This window comes from Atta colombica, unplaced genomic scaffold (genome assembly GCF_001594045.1).
Source record: "Atta colombica isolate Treedump-2 unplaced genomic scaffold, Acol1.0 scaffold135, whole genome shotgun sequence".
Lineage (NCBI taxonomy): Eukaryota > Metazoa > Arthropoda > Insecta > Hymenoptera > Formicidae > Atta > Atta colombica.
Window position 1 is genome coordinate 591,043 of NW_017259223.1, and position 20,237 is coordinate 611,279.

General features: G+C 32.1%; 1 protein-coding gene across 1 annotated transcript in view; it reads right to left on the reverse strand.

The window, feature by feature from the left end:
* LOC108684524 (max dimerization protein 1-like) overlaps positions 1–20,237 on the reverse strand; it is a 37,996-nt gene that overhangs the window by 8,100 nt on the left and 9,659 nt on the right. The window contains exon 4 of the mRNA XM_018188885.1: positions 3,913–4,027. Coding sequence (XP_018044374.1) covers positions 3,913–4,027 — 115 coding nt within the window. The remainder of the gene's footprint in view (positions 1–3,912; positions 4,028–20,237) is intronic.

Genomic DNA, 20,237 nt, shown 5'->3' on the forward strand with positions numbered 1-20,237 from the left:
TAACATATAGTATTATATAAACATTATACATGTATACTGTAATACATTTTAGAACAATTACAATTATATAGTAACAGTTACTGTACTAGCTAGCGAATATAATAATGTAAATAATTAATTTGTAGTATCATAATATTCATGATTATTTATATTTATTTATGATTTATCGCATCGATAATTTAATTATAACATGTTGGAAAGCGTGATCTATTCCTTATACATAAAGTTTTAATTTAATTAATTATTTATCGTTATATTAAATAACATTCTGTTTTTATTCTGAGAGCTGCCAATAGAATATCGGCCGATAATCGGTTTCCTTTGTATTGTATACAACATGCTATTTCGTAACGCAACAGCGAGCGCTTACCAAGAAGAGGCCGACCAATTCCGGTGCAAATCACCGAACAGGAAATAATCGAATGCAACTAAACGCGTATTCCACTACGTAGTGTTTGACATGCGTAGATTTGTCGGCTCTGCGAATTTTTTTCATTACGAACGTTTAGAATGGAAAATTTTAAAAGTTTAAATTTTAAATTTTAAACTGGCACTTTTTTAAAATTCCAATTTTTCGATTCTGTTTAAAAATCTTTTTATTTTACTATTTCTAAATTTCAAATCTGATATCTCTCGAGGTTACTTATTATTTTATTAATAATTCAAACTTTTTTTGAAAAACTGTTTTTTGAATTATGTTATTATTGTGTTGTTAGCAAATGAGTGATAATCTCTATAAAAATATATATAATGCTACCTCAAGAGACACTTATAGATTTAAAATGTATTTATTATTTGTGTGTGTGTGTGTGTGTGTGTGTGTGTGTGTGTGTGTGTGTGTGTGTGTGTGTATGCGCGCGCGCGCGCGCGCGTGGTGCGTGTCATTCTTAAAAAAAATTTTAACATGAGGAGAAAGATTGGCGAAGATCTCACGATTGTTAAAACTATGGCACACAAAAAACTCAAGCAGTAAGTAAGACATAAGCAATAAGGAAATTAACATGTTGGATTTGCTACTGCTTACGTTTTCTACTGCGATTAGCCATTTTAAGTTTTTTTAAGTGTGCCATGGCCGATATGTTCCCGTAGTGAAAAAATTTAGGGCGGTAAGATAGCTGAGAATCAATCGCTTTAGATATAGAATGGATGGCACTGAGGTAAGAAAGTAGCTCGCCGAATCACCTGATCACAGATTAAGGTACCACACGACAGACGACGTGTTTGCGTGTGAGTTTATGACGCGGCTGACATCGTGCTCGTAAGAAATTTCCTGGTTTCGTGCTTTCCATTTTATTCGATATGAATTTACAACGGAGATAAAACAAGGCTAAGAAAAACGTTAAGCGGAACTATAATACTCCACCATAAAGCCAATCGACCGACCTCAGAAGTGAGACTCGGTTCACTCTTACCATTTACATTGTGTCGACCGATGCTGGTTGCAATATACATATAATCGGCATCGAAATTATTGCAACGTTTTGTGTTACGTATTAATGTTAATGGAGGTCATAGTTCCATCATAAAATTGTTTAACATAAAATGGCTTTTTCTACACATCTAGATAATATATATACTATATAGATAAAGAGTACCATAATTTAAAACGTAACATTTAAAAAGAACAGTTTGAAGTCTTGAAAAATGTGTTTAAAAAAGTCTATAATAATATTTTATGATAATAAAGTAAAAATCTAGTTTTCTCGATTTAATACCATTCTCAATAAATTTTCCGCATTCCATAAAAATTGAAAATACTTATTTAAACATTTGCTTACGTTTAATAAAGTTATATCGAGCATAAAAATTAAAAATTGCTACAATATCCCACTTTTGATTATAACTAAAAAAGTTTCAAGCCATTCTTCCTATTCTTTATATCCATTTATTATTATACACATAGTCTAAATGTAGACGGATAAGGCAAAAAAGAAAAGCGTATAGAATAATTAGTGGTAGACGGTCTACCAAAGTGTAAAAAGAATCATGAAGACCATCAGGCAAAACAAAAAAGAAGAAGTTCAAAGGCGGACAAATGAAGACTTACACGCCGCCAACCTCGCAAAACACGAATTGCTTCAACCCTCCACCTCATCCTTTCCTTCACGTCTTACTTCCTCACGAGGGTGTAAACCGCCACTACAGAAACGACACTTTCATATTTCTCAGTTCCTCTTATCACTATCTTCTCTCAATTTCTATTTATCCTCTTTTCAACCTCTTTATTCCTTTATTCCTCCGCTTTATTTTTCGTTTTATAGAATTTCTTGATTCTACCATAATTAATCATCCTACTGTCGTTGTCGAATCAATCAAGAAGTTACTATGTGAAGTATTAAGTACCGGAAAAAAAGTTTTGTTTTTTAAAATGACTTTTATAAAGCGAATGTGACAATCAAACGTATATATATCACGTATAAAATCGTTTCTTTTATGATACTCCATCATTTTCCGATATTATGATCTTTATTGCGTTTGCAGATGCCCTCTTAAATTACGTAGCAGCTTTCCTCCTCAAATGGCGAACAAACATTTTTCTCCTACCTAACGCAGGCACATAATATACACAGGTGCCCGCAGGTCAGATTGATGTACACGCTGAGTCTCCCACGCGGACTATGCATATACGAATGAACGGTGGATACGCATTGCTGCTTGCCATTCTATAGGGTGCTCCGAGTACAAGCGTTCAGATCGTAACAAACGATGAAGAAATTACATCAATAAAATAAACACCTTCACTTTTCACGCACGTTTATCACAAAACGATATTTTGCATTTTTCGATTTTTAATTACCTATTTCTATTTTCTAATCTTGTAGGCTTTATCGTATTATCATTATGAATATCATTTAATAATTTACACATCTATTTATTACCGAGATTCTCTTGTAGCGTTTAAAAGAAATAATCTTATTTTCAAAAATCTTAATGCTTAAGTATTTCACACAGTGTGAATTTATATATATTCAATTCTGCAAACCGCGCGCCGAAATCTTTTTCGGTCTTAAAACGCAATCATGAACAGAACTAGAATAGTTCACAGTATTAAATTGGCAAGCAATTTAATAATTTTGTTAATACGCATTTCTTTTAGCATCATTAAAAAAACTTTAGAAACAGAAGAAATAGATTGCATCTAAAAGACAACACATTTTGGCAATTGACAAATTTTTTTTATTATACCAAGGAAAGATTTGAAGAGAAGACTATGTCTCGCGAAAAAGGAAGCAAAACAAATCAGGTAAATGGCAAGAAAGTCTCTTTAAGAATACACCTCGAGAATACATAACCGGAACATAATGCACGCGCGCGAGAATGGTGAATATTTTAAGTACGTTTTACGAGAACAATTTACTCGAGGAAACAAAGAACACGCGCCTTCGTCACCTGTTCGAATCACTGCGCTTCTATCCACGTCACCCTGTAGACTGCGTGGAAAACTCTGACACGCACACACGCGCCGCGTTTGCTCGATACGCACGCCATTGTCCCTGGCAGTCTGTAATTTACTAACTACGCATCTATTGTGCATCGCCACTCTGTTTGCTGCAACACCTTGCTCTGCCTTTCTTTACACCGCCTGTAGCTCTTCCTCCGCCCATTTGTCCCTTCTGAACCTATTTCAATCGGGAAACAATGTTTCTAATGCGTTTCCTGCTTATATCTCAAATTCTGAGTTTAACCTGTCTTTCTCTTTTTCTTTATTTCTTCAGTAATAATAATCTTTCGCAGATAACATTCTTATGTAAAGAACTTTAAATTTCAATCTAACAATAAGTGATCATTAGCTGTCGAACAAGATAAAAGAATAATCTGTTTTTTTTTTTGGTTTTTTACTATGATAACCCGACTTTATATATCATATTCAATTTTATATATCAATTTTAGTAATTTGACTAATTTACTCACCTTGATAAAACGCTTGGCTTTGGTCAAAAGACCCAACGTGGTGTGTCTCGAGGTTTCAGGCCCGAGTGGCACTAGCAGCTTCAGCTTCTCAAGACAAGTCCTAAGATGGGCTCTCCTGTAACAGAAAAAAAAATACTACCGTCATCAACTGCAACATCTTTCGCTTTTTGCATATTATTCTGTGAAAAATTTCTGGTTAAAAATCAGAAGATTCTGACCAAATCAATCAGAATTCTCATTATCTGAACTAGAATCCCGACTAGAATAGATTCAATCAGAAAATTCTGATTTATTCTGATTATTTCCATCAGAATTCTTATTAATACAATCAGATTTTTTTTCTGTATTAAATTACTCTTATTATAAATAATTGAATTGCACTTTTACCATTCTATTAGTCTTATCTCTATGGATAATCACTGATATCAGTGCCAAGCATACCACTGATAATCAGTGAATGAAATGTGAGATCCCTAACCTAACTCATCTTTATTATGTGATCTAACTAACCTTGTTTTAGTGCATAAATTTAATGAATGTAGTATTGGAAAATTGAAATTAATATGCAAATATCAGTAATTTAGTTATGTAATACTCAAACATTTTTCCTTTTTTAATTAAATTTCACTGATTATCAGTGTCAAATATACCACTGAGTAATTAGTGACTATCCATTGATTCAGATTTAGAGAGTAGGCAATTATCGCCAAAATATAAAAATTTTTTTGTTAAAATAATATCTTAATTATCGTGAAAAAATAGCTAAAAATATCTATTTTCGGCGAAATGCAATGTCGCGAGGATGCGTGCATATTATCGCATGTACCAAACACGTGCCATTAGCGGCATTTAATTATAAGTTTACGATTGCTTTATAGTCACTATTCTGGAAAATAAAGACTCCGACGACTATAATGGAAGAATGAGACCACGGAAATTTCGAATTAAGATAAATTCACACAAAAACGAAATGTTAAAACAAAAGAAATAAATAAAAAGAAATTTAGAAAATAATGAAAAAGGAAATTTGTCGCTTTCAAAATTAAGTTGTTATACTTCAATCTCTTTTTTTCATCATCGAATATTTCATCGGAAAAGAATTTTTCTTATATGCATGATATATGTGAATAGAGCTTAAACCCATCCAGAAAGAGAATGACGCGTTTGCACATACACTTTACGAGAAACAATAAGCCCGCTCTAGCTTAATGACGTCATTAAACGGTATTATGCCCCGTGAGCTGCAGAGTGGACATGTTTTAGCCGTAAATAGACGCGTTTCTATCTACATAGCCTTACTATGTCTCCTCTCTGGACATGTACACGATGTATATATGTACAAGATATATCTGTAATACTGATTAGGCTTTCATCATCTTCTTTAGGATATAATTTTCCTTCGAACTCTTAAGGATATCTGGAACTATTAAAGATAATCACTATTTAAATTAACAACATTATATATTCTTGTAATTAAAATAAAAATTTGAAATAAATAAATCTTCGATGTTTTTCACCTTTATTGAGGTTAAATTCAAATGCCATTGCAGAGAATTAAAATATCGTGAAAGAATATCTGTAAAAAGTACGTTTTCCAAGAACACTGTATGGTGCCTGCCATTTTCAATCAACAGCAACATTTTTGTGACAGGGGAAGGGCAATGGAGGAGAGGAGTAGAGAAGCGATCCTTCAATCAATGGCAGCGTGTGACAGCGGCATTATGAAATTCCTTTACCAGTAGGGGTTACCCTGATGAATAAATACTTCGCACGGAATTCCCGCGCGTTGGAGTCGTTGGGGTAGTTCGGCAAAGACGCGGTTACGGCAGACCCGCGGATCGGGGTATATATGTGGAAGATTGCCCTCAAAGGGAGAATGCCTTGGAGACGCAACGAGCGGCAACAGTCGAATATTAGTCGATAATTCGCCCGCAAAATCGCCAAGCGGAAAACGAGTAATTCGCTACACTGTTTGTTTCATTTTCTATTTCACGATTTCAAAATATCTGATATCTTTTCCTTTTAATCGAGGATTTCAAGATATACTGAAATTTAAACAATTTACTCGATTTAGTCGCAAAATGGAACTAGCTGCGCTTGAGGCGACTTGTATTAAGCGCGAACAACGTTGCGTTGCGTAGCCAAGCCTGGCGGGAGCAATGGCCGGCCATGAGTTAGATCGCTTTAACAGCCGCCTGTAAACAGCCTCGTAACTTCTCCTCCGATATCTTTCCCCCTCCTTTCTTCTGTCTATCTATCCATCCCATTACGCTGCTGCATCATCATCCCCCTTATTTCATATTCGTCTTTCATCCTCTATCTTTTATTTCCATGTCCTTGTCTTTATTCTGTCCTTCTTTCTTTCTTTCCTTTTCCTTTTCATTTGTTTTTATCTTTACCTTGCTCTATTATACAATTAATTCTCAATGCTAAAATTTCTCTATAGTTTATAATTATGCTACTGTATTGATTCCAGTTACATTATTTATATCCACATAATACGATTTATTGCGACTTTGAATCGTAAATATCTATCTTTTTATTCTAACAATAAAAATTCTGTATAACTTATTAATTTTTATTAATCTAGTGTTCTGATTCTAAAAAATCAAGTTATTCTTTTATTTGTGAACAATTATGTATTAATTATGTAAAAATTTTTAGTTTTATAATCTAGCTATTAAACATTGCATATTTATTGCTTCTACAATACTCGTAGACAATTAGTTTTAAATCTATCTAAATTAAGGATAACTTGTCACTTATATTCTATTAAAATATGGCATTGATCTAAAAAAAAATAAAAAAAAAATAAAAAAAAAGATAAAGAGTTAAAAGTTACTTCGATGTAACTATATAAAATACTGCAAAGAGATATCGAAATATTCTGGATATATTGGAGGGAGGAGAATAAAATTAAAATTTATTACTTTTAAAATATAGTAAACATAGATTTGCTCACAAAATAAAATCAAAAGTAACGTTTTCAACGCGCAAAGCTGTATAAACAAATATGGTAAAATATATAATATACATATAAAAACAATTAATTATGCTCCATTAATCATTATTTATTACTCCAGAAGCAAATAAATACCAAACAAATTCTTAACTCCCATTTTCGATACCTTAGATATCAATCAATTAAGTCCAATCGGTTTTTTATTAAATTACTATTAAACGACGGAATTTTCTCAACTCCAACATTCTCAAATTTTTAGTAAAATTAGTATCCTTGATTAATCGGGCATTAAACCCAAAGGAAAGGTCAACCATTCAAGGAAATCGAGCTTTCGTTTGAGAGGGGATTCGGAATAGTTTAGCAATTCATTAGGATGGACACTCGAGAGTCGAGACTTAGGCGAACTTGGACTTCCTTCAACTGGCGCTCATTCTATACAGAGATCGGACAGAGAACGAGAGAAAAGGAAGAGAGAGAAGCAACTAGAAGCATTACTGCAAAATACTGTTTGTAGACACAAGCGAAATGGGTCTGGCTTAATTAAACTGTATGCAGCTTCCCAAAACGGGATTCCATTTAAAGCTGAGTTTTGCCTCAGATCTCCGCAAGCTCCTTTTCGCGGAAGATTTTTTCTCGTCTCTTATCTTTGACCCTTTCAATTAATCGCGCAGAGTTATAATTTCAATCGTACCAAACTCAATGTGATATAAATATTTATGACAAAATGATTAGTTCTGAATATGACATTTTTGTAAGTCTTTTCGTAATCTTTATGAATCGATTATGAAAATTATAATAGTAGTAATTTTAATCTCAGTAATGTTAATACTGCAGAAGAAAATGTACTAATTAAAACGGATTATTGTATGTAAAATATTGTAATTTTTCAACAGCGCTTTTATAAAGCTAATTCCATCGAATAATCATTAAATGTTACGTACAGATATCAATCTTTTACAAATATACAACGATACAACTTTTACGAAACATTCGACATTTTTAAAACAAATTTATAAAAATGTAAAGAAAATTGTTAAATCTCTCTCCAATCATTTTATTAACCGTAACATTATTATATGTTAAAAATATTTCATAGAAATATTATATCAAATACTAAGGAATAATTATATTAAGAAAGATGTTACATCAAAAAATATCGATTAAATTAACATACAAAAATTACAGAGTAAAAGTCTTGATATGCATTGTGTGGAACACCCGGTATAGTTGAGTCTACACTCACATGGGTATTCACCGGCATGTGTATATGCATACGGACAGCTGTGTAATGCTGGTTTCGCTTAATTAAGCTGTTTCTAGTTGTGTCGAAATCCTTAGTGAACGACAAAGGCGAGTCCGCACGTGCCTTCATTAGACTCCCTCAATTCAGAGTAGCAAATCCTGAGACCAGCTCGATCCTATGTCCGAGGGATTTAGAGGTAAATGCATGTCCTCTTCGGTATTGGGAATGTATTACTTTATCCGTTTCCTATGCTGTAAAAAGAATACAAGACCGAAAATTCACGCGTCATTGTATAAAACATCTCCTGGTTCTGCCACATTAAGTTAACTTCATAGCGTTACATATTACGTGTATGAAACGAGAAAAAAAGCATAAATTGATAAAAAAACGGCGTATACTCAAATAGAAACGCTGGCCAATTGCCACCTTATTTTTAAAGTCGATGGCATAGAAGAGCATTATTCTTCTGTTCTCTCCCACGCTCGTAACACCCCCTTTCTCTCTGTATCTATGGTTTTAGATCACATCTCCCCCGGCAACTTGATCTTGACCTTTCGAACCCCGTACGTGATTACGCCGGCTATTTCTCCTCGTATATCCCTTCTCTTCCTTTATCCCTTTTCTTCCTCGTCCTCTTCTGTTCCTCTATACAACTTTGTTTTATCTTCTTCGTATCAATGTAAGTTATGTTCAAAATGTAACCAGAGATAATTTTCTGCCAAAATTATTTTTGCTGAATCTAACAGCATTTCTTGTATTAGTCCTATAAAATTTTCAATTCAATTTCTCATATATTATATATTCACGTTCCTTCGTCCCGCTCCGGAAAGTTTCGAATTAAGAAAAAACGCATTGACGAGTCGTTTTGTTTTTTCCGGGGACAAGGATAAAACTTCGTTGATCATAAAATTTGGAGTCTCGCAGGAAGTTCCTTTCTCTTCCTCTCTTCTACTAGCTCAATAAAACTTTCATCGCGCTTTAAAGTCTCGTTTGGAATCCGTCGAAGGGACAGCAAACCGGAAAACTTCTATCTTTCTCAGCGATATTGTAGTTCAACCCTTTTGGCCTTCATAATACATTTCTTTCATTTTAAATGCCGAAGGTGCGAAGACAAGTACATAATAAAAAAAGACTAATATGATTAACTCTTACATTCGAAAAGTAAGAATTAACTTGGCGATTCATAATGTGCGCCAAATGCAAGAAAAGTATTATGCGCGTAGCGAAAAGTATCCGAAATTTTGAAACAAACGCTTATCCGCTTTATTCGCATTCGTTGCGCAGTCACACAGTTTCTCGCCAATGATAAAATCGCGCGGTTATCCTTCATGACTTATTCAACGCATGACTCGAACGTAAAGCTTTTCCCGTCTCCCACCTTACCGATGTATCCATTCTAGTATTTCCGTATCCTCGATCCAAGATCTTTCTCTTCTTAATACGGCATAGAAGAAGCAGAGGTAGAAATACAAGTAATATCAGAATGTATTAGATTCCTGTTAAATTCATTCAGTGAAAAATTGCACAGCTTTAAAATCACAGATTTCAATCGATCAAAATTATCGCCTTTAGATTCAATACTCTTTAATACTGAAGTAGAAAAAAATCAGAGATATATATATATAAATTCACACACAGAAATATTTAAGCTCTAAAATTTTTTTTATAAAATCTTATTAAAAATTTCGATCGAAAATTAGGATTTTCTTTTATTTATAAGTGTAGAAAAAATTTTTTGTTTCCAAAACTAATTGTTTCTAAATTAATTATTGAAAGTAGAACTTAATAAAAAAAGAAAAACTTTCATACTTTTTACATCATTAATATAAAATATTGTATAAAATATAAAATAAACCGCATGAAAACAATAAAGCATACAAACCGCAATAATAAAATTATAATAAATTGTAGTAAAAAATATGACCTACGTCAAACGACTATTCGTACATTATTTATGGACAATTTTCTTCCGGTTTGGGTCAGGTCAGGTAAGAGGGACAAAAGTGCACGATCATCACGAGTTATGGTTACGAGCTGCACGCCGCGATTAGACGATTAGAACCTCGTGAACATTATCTGTCATTATGGACGTAACGACGAGGCTACACACACACACACACACACACACACACACACACACACACACGCGCGCGCGCGCGCGCACACACACACACACACACACACACACACACACACACACACACACACCTCTTCTCAATTTCTGTCTTCACGTTTCTTATAGCCCGCGGTTCGGGAGTCTGAATGCTATAACGAGATTATCTCTACTTTACTCCAAAACAATGAAATTCAAGATTTTAATGACTGCTACTCTCTACTCATAGTGGAAGACTTTTCGCGCTATTTCGAGATTTGCTATTACGAGATTGTATAAAAATTATGGAGACGTTAGAAGCTGATTATATTATTACGTTGTTCTCATATTATTCGGCAAATAACAAATTTATCTTTATTCTCTTTTTTTTTTCTTTGGATTTGATTCGTATGCGCATCTAGATAAACATCCATAACCTAAGTAACCTTTCACCGAGCACGTACTGTGCTCTTTTCTGAAACGATACAGTTATTCGCTAGAGCACGTCCGACCGTTAGCCAGACTCCGATAATGTAGCCTGTCTATAGGTCGAACCAGGTCGAATGCAACATTCGTTTCAGTTGAAAAACCATGATGAGCGCATTTCATCCTTTCTCCATTTCTGTATAATTTTCGATGTATTTCCATTTGCCACGCGAATAAAGTTTCATATCTGAGTCACAAGAAAAAAGTAACTTACACATGTATACTTTTTAAAAAAAACGATGATCCAGGAAGAAGAGAGGAAAATTTTTTATGAATTAAATGTATAGATACTTAATAAAATAAAATTTCTAAAACACAATTTTTTATAATTCTTATTAAAAATGTTTTATACATATTTTCAAAATAATAATAAAATTATAAAAAAATTACAGATTATTTTAAATTTCACTTTAAAAATAATACGACAAATTTGGTGACAGTTTACTGTCTAGGAATCTAGATCATAAGTTATTTTAATAGTATTATTAAATAGTAACATTTTTTTAATCTGTGCTCTAATAAAAATATATGAAAATGTATTATAAAATAAATGAGAAAAATTCTCTATTTTTTAATATACGTACTTATTAATATAAGAAATAATATATATATAAATAATACAAGTTTAATATTATATATTTTAAATGTGAAAGCATTTTTGCATTACTAGAAATAACATACATTTATAAAAAAAAAATTATAAAAAGTTACTCCATAATATTTTGTTATCTCAGTTTTTAAGATTTTTTTTGCGCATATCTGAGACACAATAGATAGAATACACGCATGTCACCTTTCAAAAAGAAAATAATTTCAACATTACGTTTCAAATCAGATCATTGCATGAAGCAGGACGAAAACAAATATACTAATGTCAACGATGAGAATGCGATCTTGTTATAGAATTGTGACACGTGGCTTAACCTTTGCTGATTTCACAAACCAAGAGGATTCGACTGTCTAACAAACACGAATGTGCGAGAGTACCGCACTTTGGTTCACTTTCACCTGCGCGGGTTCGATGTACTCCGCGACTCAATTGCAATGGCACAATATACACATCACATTAGATTACGTCTAACGGAATAGAAGAATTGAAGTTATACGAGTGTCTTGAAAAATTTCATTTAAATATATTGTGAAAAAATAGAAAAAATAAATATATAATGCAAAGTAATTTTTTTTAATTATAACAGTGTAATTTTAGAGACAATTTTTATTCAGCTAAATTAAGACAAAAATTGTTCATTTGAAAATAAATTAATTTAACTCGTCTTTCCTACTTCCAATAAAAAAATGTATGTATTTAAATCAAACATTATATTTTACTTAAATACATATATCCTCCAATAAAAGAAATAAAAAAAGAAATACATTATTAGATGTACAACTTAATTTTCGAGCTTTTTAATGAAAATGCGAAAATTTTTATTTACATAAAAATGAATAATCTTTCAATCTTCTTGAGTCTAACAAGGATTTTTATCTAACAGTTCTAATTCTTTGTCTTCAATTTTTTTTTATTATCTACGATGCTTTGGAGATTAAAATTGGAGATGTTTTGGAGATTAAACCTTGGAGGTTAAAATTCCCAAACATTTCAAAACGTTTAAAACTATTTTTTACACATATTATAAAAAATAGTATTTTCATCTAAGGCCAAGCAAATTTAGTCTCGCCAGTATTTTTCTTCAGTTGAAATGTGAAAGGAGGTATTACTTTAAATGCTGCTTTTCAAACATCACTTTCATTACTCAAATTTTGAGATTATATTTATTTTCGGCAGCATCGCCAATTGTTATACCTCGTTTTAAAGCTAAAGGATGGCGCTTTACAGTGACTATATAGTCATATATAGAAAAAAAATTTTAATTTTAATAGATGCTGTAGTTGATTAAATGTAGGGGCTGAGAATTAAGTAGTACACCTAATAATTATAAGTATTAGTTAAATAAATATTTATTTAGTCAAAGAGATAATATTTTTTATATATACATACATAGAACATACAGGATGTTTGATAAAGACCGTAACAATATTTAAAGATAAATTCCTAAGATTATTTTGAGATGAAAATTTTAATATCAAAATATCGAAATTTTAATAGTTTTTAAACTAAGTACTTGTTATCGAATTATACCGTCTGAAGTTTGCGTATTCAGATGTGATATGGAAAATCCAACCACACCTATAAGCGCGCGAACTTTAAGCGGCATAATTCGCTAACTTTAAGTGCTCATAATTAAAAAATTATACTTTCGACAATATTTTGGTATTAGAATTCTCATCTCAAAATAATCTCAAATATCTACTTTTAAGCGTAATTATAGTCTTTACCGAATGTCCTGTATATATTATATACTATATGTATATATAGTCGGTCATAGAAAAGTTGCAACATTTTTTTCGATGGGTTCCGGAACCTCAGTCTTGTTCACACACATACACATACACGCACACCGGCATGGCGCGGTGTTATGAGTTTTATTTTACTATTTTGATAAAGATTTTATAAAAATAATAATAATAATTATTATTATTATAATAATAATTAATTATACATGATATCGAAATTGTTTTGAATAAAACTTACTTAAGAAAAAAATTTTCTAATCGTCAAAGAAACAACTGAAAGTAAAATAGTAGATTAGACAACTCATGCTTTAATTTATTAAGTTAAAAATGTGGCTTTTTTCAGAATCACACACATTTTCAAAACATGTGAAATAATGATCTTGTATCAAAATTATTTACGAATTGTTTAGTCTACTATTTTCAATGGTTTCGTTGGCGATATCGATTAGAAAATTTTCTCTTCTTAAATAAATTATATTCAAAATAGTGATATTTAGATATCATGTATAGTTTTTATCAAAAAAATCTTTATCAAAATAGTAAAATAATAACGTATACACTCATACGCCGCGCCACATGTGCGCCGCTCCTGATTCATGCATAACGTGGAACACTCATTCGTTAGCTTTAAAATAGCTCTCGTTTAAAAAGTACTGTTTAAAATATAAATTAATGTAAACTTAATATTAACTTAATATTTTGTGATAAAAAGGGTATAAAATACATCATCTTTATATTTGAAATCATATTCTAAAGAATTATTTAATGTATTTCCCTGATATTTATGATATTTTATTTGTTATTATTTTACGAAAAATCATCCAACTATGATTTATTAGGTTTTCCCATTAGATGACATTAAAAAAATGCAACTTTTTCCCATACCTAATATATATATATATATATTACATACATATATGATAACATTAAGAACTTTAAATTTTACATTAATATAACTCAATTAATGTAGCTTAATATTATATGCTCAACTCAATATTTTGTGATAAAAAAGATACAAAATAATTGTGTGCAATCGGATAGAATAGCCAAACAAATTAAATAAACAAATAATTCAAGTAAAATCAAATTCGAGTTTGAACATTGTTCAAAAACCGGAAAATTTCGAGTAGAAATTTGACACATCGTGAAAATCTGAACTAGAAAGAAAGAAAAAAAGGGCATCACGAAAGGTTACGACGTGCGGCACGATCTCGCGGAAAGGAAAGGAAGAAGGAAAGGAAAAAAGAAGTAGTAGGATGGCCGACACTCTACTCGGATACCAGTTGGCACAATCTATTAAACGCGATCTTTGCTAGACACGACCTACACAACCGTCGTGAAGAAAAAAAAAAAAAAGATCAATCGCTATCCCAAATGCCGAGAATCCACGGAACAAGAAAGAAAGCAAATAAAAAATCTGCGAACATTGACCCTTTCTATATCCGATAGCGTAGCATTTGTAACTTCTCAGATTTTAACATTGGACGTTTTTAAACAATAAAGCTAAATTATCAAAAATTTCATTATTAATTTTAAAATAAAAAAAAATATACATTTAACATTATATTCAATTTTGAAATGCAATATACGAGAACATATGAATTCCTCACTGACTCTTTTATATTTTTTCATGAAATATTATTTAACTAAAAAAAAATTGTTAACACAAGAATTAAATTATACTCGAACAATATCTATATCAAAGGAAAAATTTACACAAAACTACAAAAATCATACACTGAAAGAAAAGATTGGCTGAATATGGCATAGCATTTTTAATTGATTATAGCAGCCAATTTTTGGTTGCGTTAGCCTATCGAAATCCTAGGTTGACATTGCGGATAGATAGACTAACGCAAAAATTGGTTGTTGCAATAAAAAATTGGCTGCTGCAGCCAATTGAAAATGCTATGCCATATTTTACTATCTCATTTGTTGCAGCCAATTTTTCTTTCAGTGTGATATAAATTATTTGAGAAAAGAAGTAATCCCACAATAATAGCAATCAATGAGTGTTACTAAAATCTCTTAGAGAAGTTGAAATTATTGACACGAAATAGTTTCTTAAGGATGCGCTTCACACCAGATCTGCCAACGTGTTTCCTTCCAATCTCCTCGTATTTCTTCTATAAGAATCTTTTTCTAAGACGAACCCACAGACAAATCGTCTGATCTCAACGTTCCTGCTAGCTTCGCAGGACGTGATCGTTAAGGAAGCGAGCAGGACAGCAGTAGAGGAAGGAAGGAGAAATCTCCAAAGTGCACCTCCGTTCTAAATCCTGAGACTCCTGCCCCATAGAATTAGGTGGAGGTCCTTCAGTGGAAGTTAGGGTTTCCTTCCTGAAGGTCCAATCCCTTTCAGCGATAGGGGGTATATCCCAGAAGATGATATCGTTCGCATTGCGGTGAAGAGGGAGCGGGATGATAAGGAGAAGATGGAGGATAAGGAAAAAGAGGTCTTATCCAATAGCTGATCCCGAATGTCCCTAACGAGCACAATAGGTCAGGTATTACGCAAGCTTTCGCTGACTCGACTCGCACCTTTCGAGCACAATTCGTCCGCAATAAAAAGTGCGGAAGACGAGTTATATGATCCGATCGCCTCATCCGAAATATGATTATTTAAGCATCGTATCATAGACATCGATGTGTCTATAAAAGATTATTTCGTATCGTATGGCATCTCCCTCAATGAATAAAGAACTCAACATGCCAAAGCAAAACAACGCAATGAAAAAGAAAGAATTTTCAAACGAAAATAAAACCATTGTTTTTTTTTCCACCATCCAACCATTGTTTTTTGTATGATCCCACTTTTACGTTATTTTTCCTCATTGACATCTGGATAAGGATAACAGATAACAAGTTGAATAAATATAATTTTTCTTTTTTTTTTCCTCATTTAGAATGATTCACATGTGCTCGAAAAGTTCATGGGTTGTCTTCTTGCGAGACACCCAGTATGCATGACGAGCGAATGTTCGATTTCCCTTCATCGTGTCCTCACTTCCGGATGGAAATGGAAGCGAGGTCGATCGAATTGGCTCTCGTGCAGGGAATCAGTAGGAACTATTCCAGAATCGCATGGCTCGGACGACCTCCACCTTGAAATCACAATCAGAAACGCGATTCGCTTATCGAATCTACCGCATCTGATCAATGATAAGCGCTGAATTATATGATAATTGCGCCAGAACATCGTGATGACTAGTGGAAACGATATCTTATTTGTCGAATTATTTCTGTTTGCCGCAGCTTTGATAGAGATAATGAAAAATCTATTGTTTATACGTTTACAGTTTATTTTATGTCCAGAAAGATAAAACAGAAAATTGATATAAGATTTAACTCGTTGGTAAACAACGAGAAATTAGAAGGTTATTATAAATATTCAACGGAAAATGATTTCAATTCACTTCATGAATATGAGGCGTAAGGTATTGTTAAAATGTTACTGTCTTGTGCAAACAATTCAAGTAATTTACATGTAATTAGTATGGATATTAAGTGCAAAATACGGAGTGTGCTACACAACTTGCAATTGTATTATAATTTTAACATTTCCCCCATTTGCAATCATATTTCCTTAAAGAGCGGGTGTAAGAAAATTAGTTGATTATCATACGCAGCAACTATGCAATTTTAACATTACATACTTTTACAGATAAGTGTCAAATTCATTTTTTATTAAAGTCCAGACGAAAATAAATTATATGATTTTCTTAACTATTCTTCAATTCAAAATAATAAATAATAAAAATTCTATTCAGAATTGTCGCTTTTTATTAAAATGTCAAGGACAAAGCAAAGAATGGATTACATGTTAATAATAATTAAGATTTATAGTTGCTTATATTATTAGATTTTTAATTTTAAATATTTAAAAAAAAAAAAAGCATTTTAAATTAGTATAGAATTGCAAGAATTTGTATATGAAAAAAGGATTCATTCAAGACACCCAAATAATTCTTAAGATATAATTAATGTTATATTGTCATTTTGTCAATGCCTTCCTTTCTTACCCTCTTTTCCACATTTCATTGTCTTTCCATCTGTTCGATCACGAACCGACCTCCAATCACCCTCCAAACCGTCAATGTAACTCAAGTTCCTCGAAAATTACGGGAAACCAATCAGCGTTGAAATGTGCTCCCGCCGGTTTTCGCTGTTCTCTCTGTCCCTCCCTCATCCTGTTTGAATTACGTCCAACAGGTATGCACCTGAATAGTATTATCGCTATAATAATTGTCTTACTCTTGCGACGGTCGGTCATCTTTGCCAAAAGCAAAAATCTTTTCCTGATAAAACTAATTTCCCATCAAACATGCATAAAGTTTTACACGTGAATTAATGTATTGTTGCATGTAAAACAATATATTTCGAAAATATCAATTTTACATATAAATAACAATAAAATATCAGATATCATGTTGAAGTGATGATTCTTTTAAAAAAAATTATAGTTTTCAATTTTGGCGTAATGTTTTAATTTACAGTGAATTTGTGAAAACGCAAAATATTAGAAAACTTGTAGTAAGTCTCCCTATAAATTTAAAGTCGCACAGAGAGAAAGTGTACAAAAAAGTGTAGGATGGCAAGAACGGCGAGAACGCGCACATGATAATAAGTCAATGCGATGTAAGGATCTTCGCCAGTCATGATGGAAAGCGATCTCTTTCGAATATAGTAGGAAGGCGTCGAAGTAATTGGAGTGAAATAAAAAATGGGTAATTAAAGTACGTGCAACACACGATGCTATTCTGGATTCACATATCTGTTTACAGCCGGTTCGAACTTGATACTGACACGAAATCATACGAACGTAAGAACCAAGCGAATCTGATTTTCAGCGAAATAATCAACAATTTCAACCGCACAAAATTCCGAAAGAAAAAGAAATCGACATTTTTAAAATCTCGTTAAAATTAATTTTAATTTTATTATATTAATATATCCTTAATATATTTTCTAAATATTATAATAAATAAAAATGTCCATATCGATTCGACCTAGAATGTATGAAATCTTAAATTTCAATCTACCAAAAGTAAAAGAAACGAAGAATGCATAAGTTAGTTTCTCAGTGTCCATCTGAAAATCTAAACACGCATTCTCTTGAGAAATTACATTTTGATAAATTGCATCTAATAAATGATAATGTGTTTATTATTTCTAATGTGAGTTACTTGTGTGAAAACATTATTAAGAATATCAATTTGATGTATCGTTGAAGCCAAATTTTCAATTTGTGCGACTGCCCACCAATAATTGAATACACTAATCAAATATTTACGTAATTATATTATTATTGTGCGTATGTAACATGAACATGAGAAATGAGAATCACTGTTCAGAGCTCAAGGTGAACGAGCTTCAAAGTGGCAATAGTGAACTGCGGAGAGACGTCGAGACAAGCGAAGGGTCCGCAGGCCCTAATGCTCGCGTCGTTCTTATGCGAGTAGCACGTGAAACACTTCTACACTCTCAATTTTCCTCGCCACTTCAGCTATACCAGTCGAATAATTAACTTGTTAATTTGTGTAAATTTATATATTCAATTCTAAAAGAAATAATGTATGTGATGAAATACAGATAATTGAGGAGGTCAAAATCTGCAAGATGAAAAGAAATACAAATCAAAATATTTTCAATTTTATAATCTGGATGAAAAGAACTGCTATGCTCGTACATTAATAATTATTTTTCTGCATCAATTTATCTCTTCTGCATCAAATTACCTCGACTTTCTCAAAATGTAGAATTCATATAAAAATGTTTCAAAATGTTATAATACATAAGTCAATTTTAAAATTAAAGTATAGAGTATTACTACATCAATTTTCTAAGTTTAATATAATTTAAAAAGTCACAAACACTTCACAAAAATTAAAATGTATCTCGTGAAAGGATCATGTTGTTTTAATGGGATTTCGTGTACAATACTTGATTATCAAGAGATGTTTATTTTATGAGAGCATATCACAAAACTAACACTATCGAAATCCAACGTTCCATATGCAACGATTCGATGTATAACGCTTGCAACCAAGGTCGGTCGATGCTCTAAACAACATGTCGAGCATCTCTCGGTCTCCCCAACGTTAGAGAATGAAAGGAGGTGTACAGGGTGCACGCTCCGCCGAGTCGTCCTTGACCCCGAAGTCAACCCGCATCCTGCTCCGTGCATCTCGCGAAGGATATATCCTGCGCGTCTGCGCACATATCAATTTTGATTAAATTATTCAGCATTCAATCCTCTTTTACATTGTATCACCTGACAAAAGTGTACCGAAAATTTCTACCCCAAAAGATAGAACGTTGGCTATTTATTCATGGCGTAATGGCTTCAGGGCTAGGTATACCTAAGCTTACACATGTTAACTATATTAAATCTTTTAGCTCTTTAAACACAACGATACTGCACGTAAATAACACGAACGTTTATCGACTTGAACCTTTGCCCTGTAATAACTTGAGCAGCATCCGATACGATAGAATTTCTTTAATCAATCGACCCGCCTATTTGCGCATCGAGGTCTTTATTTAACGTTTCTCTTATCACTCTTCCCCTTCCTTCAGCTTCGCGCGAAAAATAATGCAGATTTGTTTAAATACTTTACATGTATCTTCAAATTCACAATTTGTGATAGCTCCGATAATACTCACAACTTTTGATATTGTTTCCGTTTTTAAATTAAACTATTAATTTTTAATTGCCATTACACTAACCAAAAAGGCGTGAACTTTTAATAATGACAACCATAAGAATTATTTGTTCAATAATTTTCCAGGATTGTTTTTTAATATCATTATACATAATATTAAATAATATTCCTAAAATATTAATTGATGATTACATGTCCACTCTTGATATTATGATTATTAAAAGTAACATTATTTAGTGTTACTATAATATTATATAAATATTACAAAGTAATATAACATTTACTTTAATTTAATTGTAAAACTTTTACTCTAATTCAGTTTAAGATTGTTTAAAGACTGAAAATGATTTTGGCGCGCATTTGTAGAATTGGACTATGTACATAAAATCACACCAAAATTTTATTATTTAAACATAAGATGCAGCATGAATCGACCTTTCCGTTACTTATTGTGAATTCAAATTACATTTATATAAGAATAATTAATAATTAATAAATATTTTAATAATATTAAAAGCATAA